The 16,983-nt window shown below is 42.0% G+C and overlaps 1 protein-coding gene across 2 annotated transcripts in view; it reads left to right on the forward strand.

The window, feature by feature from the left end:
* PLOD2 (procollagen-lysine,2-oxoglutarate 5-dioxygenase 2) overlaps positions 1-16,983 on the forward strand; it is a 71,099-nt gene that overhangs the window by 2,662 nt on the left and 51,454 nt on the right. For both annotated transcript variants that reach the window (XM_035133114.2, XM_035133113.2), the window contains exon 2: positions 16,543-16,634. In XM_035133114.2, coding sequence (XP_034989005.2) covers positions 16,543-16,634 — 92 coding nt within the window. The remainder of the gene's footprint in view (positions 1-16,542; positions 16,635-16,983) is intronic.

The following is a 16,983-nucleotide window of genomic DNA, read 5'->3' on the forward strand; positions in this document are numbered from 1 at the left end:
TAGTAAATGGCTCACTTCAAAACTCTGCTGTGATTGTTTTGCCACACAGAAGAAAGCAGTTTCTTTCTTTCTTTCTTTTTTCAGTTTTTCTCCCCCCCCCCCATCTTAACTTCACATTTCCACATCAGTTTGTGTTGTTTTTTTAAGTCTTCATGAAAATTCATCAGTATTTTTGTGCACATTATCTCCTAATCTATAGTACACATATTGATATGCAATTTTGCCTAATATACACATTTTTGCAAAACAATTTCTCCTAATATGATGCATTTTTAAAATTTTATTTTCACCAATATATGACTTTTTAGGCACACTTTACTTCAGCATATGCATTTTTGTACCCATTGCTTGGTTGGAGAACCTCTTCCCAATGTGACATTCGCACTCAAGGCCGTGCTGGTCTGCATGGGGCCTACCAATGCTGTGCGGGGGGGGGGCTGTAGAGGCCTCATCCCCATAGAATAGGGGTGCCTGATTGCATGTAATGTAGTTTGCCTGATTACTCACTTGTTGTTGGTGCCTTATAAGGAATAATAGCACTTGCAAGCTCTACAGTGGTACCTTGGTTCTCAAACGCCTTGGTACTTAAACAACTTGGAACTCAAACACTGCAAACCTGGAAGTAAGTGTTCAGGTTTGAGAACTCTTTTCAGAAGCCGAGCATGCTCCGTTTTGAGTGCCACACTTCTGTTTTGAGTGTTACGCTGAAGTCTGTCCTTGCTATTTATTTTGTGTTTTTGTTTTTTGCGGCTTTTTTGTTTTGTTTTCGTGACACTGTGGAACCCAGTTCAGCAACTGATTGATTATGTGACTGCAGTACATTGTTTATTGCTTTCATTTTATGGATCAATGGTCTCGTTAGATAGTAAAATTCATGTTAAATGTGCTGTTTTAGGGGTTGTTTTTAAAAGTCTGGACTGGATTAATCCATTTTGCATTACTTTCTATGGGAAAGTGTGCCTTGGTTTTGGAACGCTTTGGTTTTGGAATGGACTTCTAGGATGGATTAAGTTTGAGAACCAAGATACCACTGCACTTCTTCTTCTTTAAAACACTTTTAGGGCAATCACTTCTCTGCTCAACTACGTAACTTGTATAAGGGTTTATATAAGTACCCACATATTGTAAAAGCCACATCACATCACTTCTTTAAATCGAAATGTGACCCTTAGTGAAAGCTTCTTGGTTCACACAGTCCCCTTTGTGGAAGACAATACAGAACAGTGACTTGTGTGCCGCTTCTATCTCCTTACCCTGTTTCTCATATTTTAAGACATACCCATAAAATAAGCCATAGCAGGATTTTTAAGCATTCAAGGAATATAAGCCATACCCCGAAAATAAGACATAGTGATAGGCGCAGCAGCAATGCCGGCCGCGGCAGGAGGAGGAGGAAAAAATAAGACATCCCTTGAAAATAAGCCATAGTGTGTTTTTTTTGAGGAAAAAAATAAATATAAGACATGTCTTATAATATGAGAAACACGGTATCTGTGTAGGCAGAGATGTACAACAATCTGCCTTGTATTTGCAGATATCCAGGTGTCTCATGGATGCATCATTTGCCCATTCCCTTTCCTGAAGTTTACAGATTTTAGGGCTGTACACATATACAGGCAGATTCCGTATGTGGGGGGAGCTGTGCATGAGATTTGTTAATCACGCCCCCTTCACAAACACATGCCCCCCCCAACATGGCAGAAGGAACTGTTGTGTGAAGAGGACGTAGTTTTATAACTCCCTGGAGTTCATCCCAGGCTAATAAACAGAACAGGAGTGAATAACTTAATCCCAAATAAGTTTATTATTTGTAAAGTATTATGGAATAGCACTGTTCAAGCAATCTTAAGGAAGAGGCAATGATCTCTAGAATGCTAAAGCAGTGTTAATAAAATGCATGTTACAGAGTAAAATAATAATAATAGTGGATTCTGGTTAACATAAACAGTAAGAAAATCTTCACTGATGTAGAGCAGACTCTCCTGATGTGCAAACTCCACTTCTGCCTGGACCCCAGACACTGCAGGCATTGTTAACAACAGACTCCAGTTTTGGTTGTTGAATTTTCTGAGTTGTTATACACACACTTCTTTGCCACCGATCAGATGTTTTAAAATCTAATGAGACTGACCTTGATGTAGGTTCTGTTTTAGTCTGCATAATTTATATCCTAGGCATACTTAATAAAATGCTTCTAAGTCTGATTTGAGCAGTGTTTAAGTTACAAAGAACTTTCCATATACACCCCCCCTTAACTATATGGTTCAGGAGAAATGCATTGTGCGGTAAATCCCAAATTGACAAGGTCCTTCAATGTTGACGTAACCAAAAAAAAAAAAAAAGGTTTCTGTCCAAACCTGGAAGCTGGCAATTAAAACAAATGAGCTTGTTTGATTGATGGGAAAACCTACAGGAAGTGTGTTGTTTATTAAAAAGAGATACGTAACATTCAGGGATTAGAGTGTAACTTTTGATTTATGTGACAAAAGTTCTATTGAGTCCATGAAAGCTAGAGTTTATTAGAAGATACCTTATTGGTCCTGAAAGCCAGAAACAGAGCAAAAACTGAGTTACAAAGTCTCCTTTGTAAACTTCATTTCTATTTCTGACATGGAATAATTTGTGGTTATTGATGAAACCGCAATTGTATGCATAGCTACACTTCCTCTCTTGCTCCATTATACCTGTCTCTCGACATGATCAAAATTGAGTGGAACTTGAAAGCTGGTGTGTCTTCAGTAAATTTACATTCTGCCACTTTGAAATGACAAAATTCAGTCGTCTGTTCTAGTTGTTTGCACAAGTGCCAATCTGACACAAAAAGTTTTGCTGAAGCATGTGAACCTAAATCAACAGTCCTATTATATTACAGAGACTTAGGTTGGAAAACTCTGACAAGCAGAGGCTTGACAGGCATATGTCAAGAATTCTTTGATGGTGTTTCCTGCTTGGCAGGGGGTTGGACTGGATGGCCCTTGTGGTATCTTCCAACTCTATGATTCTATGATTCTAAATCCTTGACTAGATGCACATGAGGCTGTTAGTTTTTCTTCTTCCTCCAGAAAACTATATTTGCTGCTTCTATAAAATACCTACACTGGGTTTTTGTTTGTTTGTTTGTTTTGGTGTTCATTGCATTTTAAATGCCTTTGAATATTCATGATAGAGTTGGAACAAGTATGGAATATGTGTGCAGCTCTCTCTTTTTTAAAAAGTAGAATTTGTTAGGTATATGTTTAATACTGGACACTTTAAAAGTCAGCAGAACATGAGCCAATTTAATATGACTAAGAATGTCTTATTTTGTTTTGCAACTGTGGGTAACGTGGCAATTTGTAATTCAAAACAGCCCATTCTCATTCAGACAACTATTTATTAATTTAAATATTTTGTGGCTTACTTTTCCTGCACTCAAGGTGGCTAACAACAACAGTGAGGTAGGTAGGCGTGTTGGTCTGCCGTAGTCGAAACAAACAAAGAAACAAAAAAATTCCTCCCAGTAGCACCTTAGAGACCAACTAAGGTGCTACTGGAAGGAATTTTTAAATTTTGTTTCAACAACAGTGAGACAATTGACCAAAATATAAGCAAACAGCACAGCATACAATTAAACCATGTAGATTCACCAGAACTTTGAAAACATGCCTGGCATGAATAAGTCATATGAAGTGCCTATCGCCCTACAGATGGCAGTAGTTGGCAGACAAATCAGTTACTGTGATTTTATTATATTTTACATACATATCTTGACTTTACTCCAAGAAGTTGGCTCCCTCCCTTTTATCTTTACTGCAACTCTGTGAGGTAGGTTTGGCTGATAGACATTGATTGGTCCAAGCTTCATAGCTGAGTGGGGTTTTGAACTCTGGTCCAAGAGCATGTACAAAGAGCATGTATGGGGCCATGACACATTGCCAATCCCACTTACGTAGGTGTTTTATTAATGCACATCCGTGATTGTTACACCACAGTATTTTAATTGTTAGATGCAGATTTTGCAGGGTGACTTTATCGTACTGAACCTTTTGGAATTTTGTCTATATGCCAATAAAGGTTTGAAATTGAGATTGACTTAATATATAACATTCCTGGAGCTCGGAGGTGGTTTCCAAGCTGCTGGGAGCATGTGAGAAGAGATCTTATGTCATCTACTATAGCAGGCATGTCCAACAGGTAGATCGTGATCTACCAGTAGATCACTGGATGTCTGTGGTAGATCACTGGTAGATCACTGGCTCCCCCCAAAGAAGCTGAACAACTGTGGCTCCCCTAAGAAAAGCTCAACATTTTGCCTCCCCCCTGAAAAAAACTCAACAACTTGACCTGAACCCCCCAAAAAGGGGGTAGATCACTGCCAGTTTTTAATTCTGTGAGTAGATCACAGTCTCTTGGGAGTTGGCCACCCCTGTACTATAGGAAGAAAGAACCTTTGCACTTCTAATACATCACTGACACATTGATATACAGGAGAACTGTAGTGCTTTTGTATTCTTCAAAAGTTGCTGCTTCCATAGATATGCATCTATAATAACTCAGTGGTAGGTCCCGGGTTCTCCAAGGGAAAGACTCCTGAAACTGTGAAGGGGTGCTGCCAGTCCGTGTAGACAATACTGGGCTCGATGGATCAGTGTTCTGACTAAGGTGTGAGGTGGCTTCTTACGCATCTGGTTGCTGCATGATTCTGTGAGCACTCCATTCACACCTTTCCTATGATTTACCCAATATGTGTGACATTAGAGTGAAGTGAGCGAGACGGAGAAGACAGTGAAAAGGAAAAAAAGTCTGGCTGGGCGAGTGATCCAGTATCAATGTGAAAGCAGGCAAAAATACTCCCGGTCAAAAGTCAATAAACTGGGTGCCAAAAGAGTAATTTGAAATGTTCTGGGTATCTCGCCTGACAGCTGCTGTTTAAACAGCTGGCCTTGTAAAAAGGAGAGAAAAAAATACCTTGAGGGCACAAAGCTTTCTGTGCCAGTAAACTCTTCTCACTTTGTAAAAGTGATGCCAGTTGCTCAGCATGCACTGAAACGTAGTTGTATTGATTGTTTAAAAAACAAACAGAACAGTATGTTAAACTAAGAATACAGCAGCGATGTTAGTCTTGCTCTGTTGGCTTCTGAGCCACTTCAGAAGAAGGCGATAAAATTGAAGTCAAGGTCTCTGTATCTCACTAGGCCAAACAAACCCATGTGTTGGTACTGGAACCGGTTGTTTGACAGTTCCAGTCTTATCCACCCCCTCCAGACCCAAACAGACACTTGGGCCAAACCAGTAATTTCCATTTTTCTGTGCTTGGAAATGTTACTGAAATATCTGGCTTCAGATTTAGTTACAGGAGCTCACAAGGTAAGAACATAAGGCTTGTATGTAGAAGAACCGTTGCTCGGTCCCAGCTCCTGCCAACCTAGCAGTTTGAAAGCACGTCAAAACCAGGAAGGTAAACGGCGTTTCCGTGCGCTGCTCTGGTTTGCCAGAAGCGGCTTTGTCATGCTGGCTACATGACCCGGAAGCTGTATGCCGGCTCCCTCGGCCAATAACGTGAGATGAGTGCCGCAACCCGAGAGTCAGTCACGACTGGACCTAATGGTCAGGGGTCCCTTTACCTTTATGTAGAAGGTCACAGGTCCAGTCCTGGCATCTTCAGTTAAAAGGGGCACTTATTCACAAAGCTTAGCCCTCGGAAAGCTGCTGCCAGTCAGGGCACACAACACTGGCTAGATGGGTCAGTAGTCTGACTCCATATAATAGCCTTACATTCGTATGTTATTTTTGCGATTTTACAGATGTAGCTTTCAAAAGCACAAAAGGTTATGAAAACACGCATTTCGCTATTGCATACATGGATTTATTCAATTTCCTGTCAGGGTAGTATGTACCAGGCTTATGATGCAATATATGTGGGCTCTAAATTGCCAGTGTGTAATTGCAGTGTTCACCAGAGAACTGTAGCTTATTTACTTTAACTCCGCACCGTGACTTCAGCATGCCTAAGCGGGGAAAGGGAAGGCAAAACGTGGTTTGGCAAGGCCTCTCGCTCCTTTTGGAGCTATTTGTCTCCTTTTGGAGCTATTTGGCTGCACAATTTCTTGCAGAGTATAATTGATGCTAAGTGCCTGACACTGATCATTTTGGGTGTTTCCGGTCATGCTTCTGATCAATGCAGAGCCAATACAAAGAACTATTGTGCCAATGCTGGCGTGTGCGTGGTATTTGAGCTAGATTTGGAAGCTATATCAGGGATAACCATTAATCACATCAACCCACATTTCAAGGATGTTCACCACTTGCACTGTAACTAAAAGGTGGGAAACCTTTTTCAGCCGGAGGTCTCCATTTCCTCGTGGCAACCTTTGCGGCGGTGGCGGTGGTAGCATGACAGTGGTCAGCAAACCCAGAGGCAGAAGTGGGTGGCACAACAGATGTGACTCATTACCTCTTTTCTTTTTCTAGTAGGCTACATTACAGCCACACAAAAGACAAACTGAATTTTCAGGCATCCAGGCAAATAAGAGGCATGATCTCAGTTCAACGTCTTATTCCAGCTAGGCAAAAGTATTCAAATAGAGCACAGAGCAAGGCTGGAAAAGGCTGTGACATGGGGAGAGTTCCAAGGGCCAGATAATGATTTTTGGAGGGCCACATTCAGCACCCGGGATTGAACATTCTCAACCCTGCAGAAGATATTTCATTGATACACTGTGGAGTTGCAACTGCAATAAGCAGTAGCAGCAAATGACATGCTTACCTTAAATTATCTGTTGCCTCAGACGTTGCACCCTAGAAGTATTAAAATTAGTGCTTGAGCATACATGTAACTGAGGTTTATTCCAGGCATAGCTTGTAATGCTGGCTCTGCATTGGCTCTGGGTAGAGCAGAAGCTGTTTAGTCGGTTGCTTGAAACGTTCATTGTTCTCTAGGTATGCAAGTGGAATGAGTTCTTAGTATTGCTTTACAGATGTAAATGCATGCCCTACAGAAGCCATTTCAGACTTGTTTCTCTCTTGGATTGCAGCTCACATGCACAATACTATGGCCTTTTAGACAATTTCTGACCGAGGATCTGCATTCCATGGAAAAAGTATGGGTGTGCATGTGCCTTGCCTGTTATATTTGCTTAGGTCTAATTCATATAATCCCCGCTTCTCCCAAAATAGGCTCTGGTGTCTATGATTGTGGTCCCTGCATCACATCTCGCTTGCTTTGAAAAGGGTGAAGGAACTGTTCCTTCCATTCTTATCCTAGATCTGGGCCCCAGCAAAATACACGAACTGTGTAGGAGTGTGTTTATTCTGTATGTTACTTATTATTAATTATCAAGGGTTGTATCCATTGGTTGTACAACTGGAAGCCAACTCATTCAATCCATCTTTTTCTTCCTCCTGTACCCCTTCCCCAAAGAAAACCAGTCTGAGGTGGGAGAGAGGAATCACCTGAATATGGCTGAAAGGATTTTGCTGCAAACCTCTCCAGTCAATTGTCCCCTTCCATGTGACACAACCCCTTATTCTCAGGGGGAACCCCTCACCAACCCTCTGAAGATTTTGGGATAGTGCCATGGTGATAGGGGAAGATGAGGAAAAGAGAAATCAGTTGTGTGAGCTGTATCCCATGCACACAACCCATTGGGTACAAACCCTAATGATTTTCTTACCCACTTTTTGGGACATACTCTTCACAAGACGGTTCTGTAAACATGGGAGTGGGTAGGAAACTGAAGGTCATATATTAGTAATTGGAATGCAGCCGTGTGGCAGCAATTTATTTCCAACCCAGTAAGCTGTTAAAATGTACATTTTTCAGATAATATGCCCCTTGGCTTGATTTAAAATCCTGACAAATTTAAAGCTTGTCTAACATCCGTGATCCACATGTTTAACACGAAACAAAATAGTTAAATCATTGTACTGCAGAGATGTGGCCTTCCTTGTGTAAATCTAAGAATGTCTAACTTAGAGGTCTCCCATGACTAAGGCCATCTGTGTGCCGTACGTTTAAAGCACTATGGCACCAGTCATGGCTCCCCACAAAAAATTAAAAGGAACTGCAGCTTGTTAAGGATGCTGAGAGTTGTTAGGAAACCCCTACTTTCCTCATGGAGCTACTGTTTCCAGAGTTTCCTGGGAAGAGGAATTGATTGTTAAACCAGGAATCGTAGCTCTGTGAATGGGATAGGGATCTCCAAACAACTCTCAGCACTCTGAACATCCCAATATTATTTTGTGGCAAGCTCCGATTGTTCAGAGTGGTATAATGCTGCTTTAAATGTGAGATAGACCTGGTGGTCACTATAATTTTGTCCTAAAAGAAAACACGGCCACATCTTATGTTATAACAAATTTGAATTGTAATGTAGTATTCATTCATTTTTTCATTCATTCATTCATTTTTTCATTCATTCATTTTTACATTCATTCATTCATTCATTCATTCATTTTTTCTCTCTAAGAAGCTGATCTCCCCTTTCCATTTTATCTTCACAACCAGCCTAGGAGTTTGGTTAGGTTGAGTGATGGTGAGTGGCCCAAGAGAGATCTGCAGGAAGTCTGACTTGTAGGGCATGTGGAATAGAAAAAGCCTGGAAGAAGAAGAAGTAGTAGTAGTATTGGATTCCAATGCATTATAAACAGCCATATCTCCTTGCTCATGTATTAATATCCAAAGGTATAATCCTGAATAGGCTATCTCCACTCCATGCTGATGCCAGATATGTGGGATGAGTTACAGTAGCAGGCATGTCAAACCTGCGGCCCTCCAGATGTTTTGGACTACAATTCCCATCCTCCCCAACCACTGGTCCTGCTAGCTAGGGATCATGGGAGTTGTAGGCCAAAACATCTGGAGGGCCGCAAGTTTGACATGCCTGCAGTAGAGGATTCTAGCCAGGTTTCAGGACAGAGAAGGAAGAAGGCACCATACATGGTCGTTGATCACTAAGGAACATAAATATATACCCCATTGGCTTCAGATTCCTGCCAGGGAAAGAATACGTTCTGGTAGAGTGTTTTCCATGTTCAACCTTATGAGCCCTGCATTTGATTTGAACATTTTCTGTTTCGTTTGTTAGTCAGTGCAGAAGTAGCTCACATTCGTCAGTCTTGCTGTATACGCGTAGACAGATCTGAATAAACAACTTGCATGTTTATGAACACATAAACCCATGGTAGTACTGACTGTGGGATGACCATGTAAGGTCTGTTTTGCATTCCTTCCCATTTTCTCCAGTAAAAGACATGGCATGTCTGTTGGTTCTTAATAGGCATGTGCACTTTTGGGCAAATCCTTAAACACCTGGCTCAGTATGTGATTTGCAAAAATTATCCAAATTTAGGCTTGCTCTGTATCGGTGGCTGGAACCCCTTTTCAACGGGGGCCTCATTCTCTTCCAGTGTCGCCTCATGCCAGAGGCACAAAGTGGGTGGAGTAAAAAAAAAAGAGTGACTACATTTTTGCAGTGGGTTACAATGGCGCTGTGGTTAAACCACTGAGCCTAGGGCTTGCTGATCAGAAGGTCGGCGGTTTGAATCCCTGTGACGGGGTGAGCTCCCGTTGCTTGGTCCCAGCTCCTGCCAACCTAGCAGTTCGAAAGCACGTCAAAATGCAAGTAGATAAATAGGAACCGCTACAGCGGGAAGGTAAACGGCGTTTCCATGTGCTGCTCTGGTTTGCCAGAAGCGGCTTTGTCATGCTGGCCACATGACCTGGAAGCTATACGCCGGCTCCCTCGGCCAATAATGTGAGATGAGCGCGCAACCCCAGAGTCGGTCACGACTGGACCTAATGGTCAGGGGTCCCTTTACCTTTACCTTTACATTGCATCCATACAAATGCCTGGTGCTTTCACGCACACACACACACACACACACACACCTCTACTCCCCCCCCCAGTCCTACATACAGGTGAGCAAAAAGCATGATTACAGCTCTAGGACATATTCCACCCAAGCAATATTATTATTATTATTATTATTATTATTATTATTATTATTATTATTAATACATATACATACATACCCTGCCCATCTGACTGGGTTTCCCCAGCCACTCTGGGCAGCTTCCAACAAAATATTAAAAACACGATAAAACATCAAACATTAAAAACTTCCCTAAACAGGGTTGCCTTCAGATGTCTTCTAAAAGTCAGATAGTTGCTTATTTTCTTGACATCTGATGGGCAAGTTCTACAGGGCAGGTGCCACTACCGAGAAGGCCCTCTGCCTGGTTCCTTGTAACCTCACATCTCGCAATGAAGGAACAGTCAGAAGGCCCTCGGCGCTGGACCTCAGTGTCCGGGCAGAATGATGGGGATGGAGACGCTCCTTCAGGTATACTGGGCTGAGGCCATTTAGGGCTTCAAAGGTCAGCACCAACACTTTGAATTGTGCTCGGAAATGTACTGGGAGCCAATGTAGGCACTCAAGGAAGGTACTGAGCTGGCCATTGAGGGCTGTGGCCTGGGGAGTGCCATGGCCTGGGGAGAGTGGCAGGGAAAGGATTGAGAAGCCAGGGAGGGGGCTTGGGGTTGCATCCAGCCCCTGGTCCTGAGGTTCCCCACTCCTGCTTTATAGAAATGTTGGAACACTTCCTTTCTACCTTTGTTTCAAAGCACATTACAAGAATGGCTTTAGATTTTCCCCTTTAGATTTTGGTGTACAAATATGTAACAGATATTCCATGAAAAGGTGAACTTAGATGGGATTCATGCTAAAGAAAAAGCAGATGTTCACTCCCCACCCCCTTTAAATAGTAAGAAAAGCAATACCCAGGATATATTAAATCTGTCCTTTATTAAAGTCCTGATTATTTAGCTTGATATATATGAAATACCGTGAGGCATATTGGCTTTCCTGGTTGTGTTCCAAAAAGTGACCTCACATTGCATGGATATATGGAGTGTGATCCTAACTTATGAACTTTAAATTCAGTTTAGCCGCTACACTATTCAAGAATCAGTACTTGGTTGCCTGCCAGAATTGCTCCGGATTTAATGGCACATAAAATTAAAATCCTGAACCAGACTTGAGGCAGAATCCTCTCTTTGCATCCACAGAGGAATGTAGAAACATCTTTCGCAGCTCTGGTACCAGAGGGCCTTTTAACTGGAAATGGCAGGGAATGAAACAAAGACTTTATGCAAGCCAGGCCATGCAGTTGCTGCTACCGTAAATCCTGCTTCAGATGAGTTTGGCCATCTTTTAGGCCTGGTTCACATGTCATGCCAAGCCACGACATGGCTTAGCCTGTATGTCCTAGTGTGTAGGGTTGCCATACATCTGGAATCTCCCAGACATACCCTGGATTCAGCCTTCAGGAGCAGCGTCCGGGCAGAAATTGCTTAAATGACCTGGAAAATCCAGACCTATGGCTTTCTGAAATATGGTCATTCTGCTATTACACTGTCCTGCGCTAAACCATAGCTTGACTTAGCATGCTGCCTGAACTGGAGCAACCTTAGCATGCTGCCTGAACCTATGGTTTGCAGTTCATGGTTTGTCTGGGAGAGCTGCGTTCAGAAGGCTTGCTAAATCAAACCATGGTTTGGCACCTCACAGCAGCAGAATGACCCGAGAGTAGCAAGGCAGCAACAATTTCTTCTTCCAGAGCTTGTGAGGGCGTGCTAAGCCATAGTTTGGTTCAGTTGTGATGTGCCAACCAGGCTTAATCTGTATGAACCAAATTTTAATGATAGGGTGCATCCAAGGTTCAAGCTAAGTACAATTGAACGTGCAGAGCTGAGATAGATGTCGTGTAATCTGTGATCATACTGCTTTGTGGATGGGGTAAAGCTAATGGACCCCTGGATTGGCTCCCAGTACATTTCCGAGCACAATTCAAAGTGTTGGTGCTGATCTTTAAAGCCCTAAATGGCCTTGGTCCAGTACACCTGAAGGAGCATCTGTCTCCACCCCCATCGTTCTGCCCGGACACTGAGGTCCAGTGCCGAGGGCCTTCTGGCGGTTCCCTTGTTGCGAGAAGCCAAGTTGCAGGGAACCAGGCAGAGGGCATTCTCGGTAGTGGCGCTCGCCCTGTGGAACACCCTCCCATCAGATGACAAAGAGAATAACAGCTACCAGATTTTTAGAAGACATCTGAAGGCAGCCATGTTTAGGGAGGCTTTTAATGTTTAATAGATTACTGTATTTTATTTTTGTATTGGAAGCCGCCCAGAGTGGCTGGGGAAACCCAGCCAGATGGGCGGGGTATAAATAATAAATTTATTATTATTATTGTTGTTGTTGTTGTTATTATTATTATGGTTAAGTCCAGTCAAAGATGACTATGGGGTGTGGTGCTCATCTCACCTTCAGGCCGAGGGAGCTGGCGTTTGTCCGCAGACAATTTTCCGGGGCATGTGGCCAGCATGACTAAACTGTTTCTGGCACATGGAATACCGTGACGGAAGCCAGAGCACACAGAAATGCCATTTACCTTCCTGCCACAGGGGTACCTATTTATTTACTTGCACAGGTATACTTTTGAACTGCTAGGTTGGCAGAAGCTGGGGAAGAGCAACTGGGACTCACCCGGATTCGAACTGCCGACCTTCTGATCAGCAAGCCCAAGAGGCTCAGTGGTTTAGACCATAGCGCCACCTGCGTCCCTTTTGTGGGTGGGACTGAAATACAAATGGCACACCAGGCTCAAAGGATCTTTTAGGCAGAAATGAATGCAACAGACCAGAACAATTTTCAAATTCAAGCAGCACCTCAGTGAAATAAATCAAGCAAATAAGGCAAAGAGCAAAGGAAAATTAAATCAATAGTACAATGAACATGAATCCTCGGGGTTGTCAGTACCTTCCCACCTCAAGCATGGAAATCCGCAGCAGTAAATTCAAATGAGCAGTGAATACATATGGATATAGTACAACCATTACAGGACATGTGTCATCGCAGAGTGCAAGTGTGTTACCCTGGGAGAGATGCTTTTCCATGACAATTTCAGTCTTCCTGTTTCTAGAAAGTGAGTATGTTGTGGGTAGGGATGCAGAAGCAAAGCCTCTGGCTAATCTTCTCCCATCCCTAAATCTACAGCAGGGAGAGCTTTGTAATTTGAAGTTCTGTGGACACACAAATTGCCAGTTCTAAACAGAATAAATGAGTCACATCTTGTATTTTTTTCAGGGGCTGCTTCTGCTTCCAGCTTCAATGTCAATGGAAATGCCATCAAAGGGAAGGATAAAGGTCTTCCTTTGAACAAGCCATAATTAAGGGAAATGTTGCCAGTTGTCTGTCTTTCTTAAATAAAATGAAAATTAGATTGGAATAAATCAGTCAGATTTTATCATTGTTTTTTCCCCATTTAGATTATCATTTTAAAAAAAGGATTTGGGGTGCCAATGTACAGATCCACACAAAACTTATTTAAACATCTCGAGAAATGAATTATTAGGGAAGAATCTGTTTTCTTTAGGATTTGGCTGTGATTGGGGGAAGCTCTTACAGGGGCCCCCAATGTGGTGCCCACTGATACCAGTTTACAGCACCCGTGAAAGGCCTAAGTAAATATGCCGTAAAAATGCATAATATGTGAGAGATTGCTTGATATTCCTCTTCTCTTCTCTCCTTTTTCTATGGGTTCTCAGTGCCTGCATGAAATTAGGCCAATGGTCTCATGCAACCTTCAACCATAGGTCTCCCCATCTCTCTCTTATGTGATGGAAGAGTGTTGCACATGGAGCAATGCTCTGTTAGCCTCAACGACCGTGTGGTGGTACATTAGAATCAAATGTTGGAAGAACCTTGTTTTGGTTAGGCGTAGAAGCAAGAGTTTTTTCAGTAAAGGTATAGAGTTTTGCTGTGCCCAAATCAGGCAAAAAGGTTGGTTATTTGTTAAAATACGGCTCTTCTGCTTGGTATAGTTCCTGTCTACAAACACATGGTAAATGTTTGTAAAACGCTACAGGGATGCCATCGAGATTCATCAAATTCCAGGCTGGGAATTTGCAACTGCAAACTGCAAATATCAGCTTGCTTCCATATTTGTAAAGAAAAGTGCACTCTATATTCTGCTCTGCCTTTAATGGTATTAGTTGCAGTTAGAATTGTGTGCTGGAAAATCAGTGTGAAAGTAAGGGAAGGCCATGGACGATGAACATGAAATTTGCAAAGTGTTTTTCTACAGCTTATTTGGAGAACCAGTTCCCTGTTTCAGAGGGTTAGTAATGCACTCTGGGGGAGGGAATGTAACTGCAACTCAATTCTTTATTACAGTGTTATTCCAGACACATAATAGACGGGATGACGGCATTTTCTGTCTGCTCTGTATCTGTCTAAGGAGAGAGTTCCTGTAAACTCATTCAGTTTTTAAGCACCCTCAGAATAATTTCTTCCAAAGTTTAGAACTGTGTATTCACGAACATTCTCTGCTACATAATAGAGCTGGCCGATGACAGCTGAAGTACTGTAACTTAAACATCTTATTAGTTTTAAAGCTGAAATGAACCTACTGAGAGGTAATAACCTTCACACAAATATGAATTTGTACAAAATGCCTTCCTTCTGATGTGAGATTCCTTGGGTTTCCTGAGTTTTCTTTCACCACGAAGAGATGAATTCTATCATTAAGCACCAGTGATCTCTCGGAAAGAAGATTTGTTAAAATCTTATATTTTAAAATTGTCTGGTTCATGCAGTGCCTTCAAAATGCAGGTCATGGGAGTGACCCTTGAACTTGGGCCATAGCTGCCAAGTTATCCCTTTTTTAAAGGGATTTTCCCTTATGCTGAATAGGCTTCCTCGCAAGAAAAGGGAAAACTTGGCAGCTATGACTTGGGCATAATCACTCACTGCACAGTTTCCCCATCTCTGTCACAAGAGGTGCCTACTGAGTGTTTATGTGTTGGCTGGCTCCTATGCCTCTGATCATTTCCTTGACATTTGTTCCAACTTGCTGGCAAGTGTAGCTGTAAAATATATCTTCCCAAATCCAAACCTGAAATTGCTCTCAAATCAAAATAGTTCACACAGGAAAATGTAATAAGGAATTCATTTGGCTTACTTAGGCTTCTAGGATCACATTTTCCAGTACATATACTCTATTACCGGTGCTTTCTTTTCAAAAGCTCCATAAATCAAAGGGGGGTGGGTGGGTTGGTTGCAAGTTTGTTTCTCATAGTTGCTACTTTTTTTGCTCAGCCTTCTCAGAGCCTATAAGAGGACAAGGGAAAGATATGGGGAAACGGCCAATAGCTGCTTTGTAATTTGCAACCATACCTGTTACAGAATACTGATTTCTCTTATCATGTTTATAGGATACTGTTGTGAACCTAATTTGTTCCTGCTGCTGAAATATACCCACTATTAGTAGCAATCCTATTTTAAAAAATGCTTGGAAACAGAGATGCATTTTTAACTAACTAATCCCCAATAATGTTCAAGCTGTGACATAATAGCTTGAAACAACAGACTTTCATTGCACAAACTGGATTTTTTCGTTTGCGCTGTAAAATCTAGCTTATTGAAAATGTATAATTTTCCATGAGTTTGAAGGGTTTCCAAATGGCGTCATTTCCGAGTCTTTATGTCAGCAGTGGCACATTAGGGATAGCAAATTATGATTTTGGCCTGGGCTTGTGACTCCTTGCATCCTGAATAATAGGACACAGACATTTGTTTAGACAACTTTATCTCCCAAACCAGCATTCAGGCCCCTTCTTGCCATGTGGTTTTGACAACTTGCTTTTCAGTATTTAAAGTGAAAGTTGTTCATGAGCTGAATGGCTGCACTTTCTCTTGTGAGCTGTTGCAATGCTTAGTTCTATTGCATCCCGTTTGAATAAAAGAGAAAGTAAATGGTGTAACACAGAGCCAATGTGGTGCGGTGGTTAGTAGCCAATTCAATTTCAAATTCCTGTTCAGCTGAGCTTCCTGAGTGGCCAAGGGTTTATCTGTCAGCCTAATCTACCACACAGGGTGGTAGTGATTAGGTTTCTTCACTGCTCTGAGCTCCCCAGTGAATTTCTCTCTATAATTCCTAGTGTTTATATGGTACTTTTCAGGGCAAAAGAAAGACACAAGCTTGGCTTTCTCGACTGCTTTGGATAGGTTTAACTTGGAAAGCTACCTTATCCCAAATCAGATCATTGCTTCACATAGCTCAGTGCTGTCTATACTGACTGGCAGCAGCTTTCCAGAGTTTCAGGCAGGGAACTCTCAACGCTACCTGCGGATGCCAGGGATAGAACATGGTACTTTCCGCAAAGCAGATGCTCTACCATGGGGAGGCGGCCCTTCTCACAAAATGGAAAGATGGTAGTCACTTGTAAATACAGTAGCTACCTTGCTCATTGCCTATGGCAACAACTGCTCCCAGGTGAGAAGGGAAGAAGATTTATTTGTAAATCAGTAGAGAATTAGCTCTGCTTTTTTATTCATGCCATATGCATATGCCATGTATTAAGCTGCCTTATATTGAATCGGGCAGTCCAATGTTTCCAATTTGTCAGATCCTAATAAGGCAGGCTAGAAATCCATTCATTGTTGTTGTTGTTGTTTCATCTGTGAAGAACTCACACCTCTCTCTCTGTCCCCCCCTTTTCCTAGATAAGCTACTAATTCTAACTGTTGCAACAAAGGAAACAGACGGCTTTCACCGATTCATGCAATCAGCAAAGCATTTCAACTACACTATAAAGGTATTGTGTACCCTCCTGCTCTTTCAGAATATGAAAAATAGTTTCTCTCTGTGTGTGAATTCTCTCTCTCTCTCTCTCTCTCTCTCTCTCTCTCTCTCTCTCTCTCTCACACACACACACACACACACACACACACACACACACAAAATAAATCACTATAGAATGAAGTCATGGAAAATACCACTTGGTTCATTTGCTGCATACCTTTGCCAATTCAGAATTATTCCCTACTGTAGGCTTAGTAATCTTTCACCTAGTCTAACTCATAATATTCCAGATGTTGGAGTTTTCTACTTAGCTCAGGAGGCTATTCCACAGGCTTATAGATTTAAGGGTTGGCAAGGTTTTA

The sequence above is a fragment of the Zootoca vivipara genome, chromosome 5 (assembly GCF_963506605.1).
Source record: "Zootoca vivipara chromosome 5, rZooViv1.1, whole genome shotgun sequence".
NCBI lineage: Eukaryota > Metazoa > Chordata > Lepidosauria > Squamata > Lacertidae > Zootoca > Zootoca vivipara.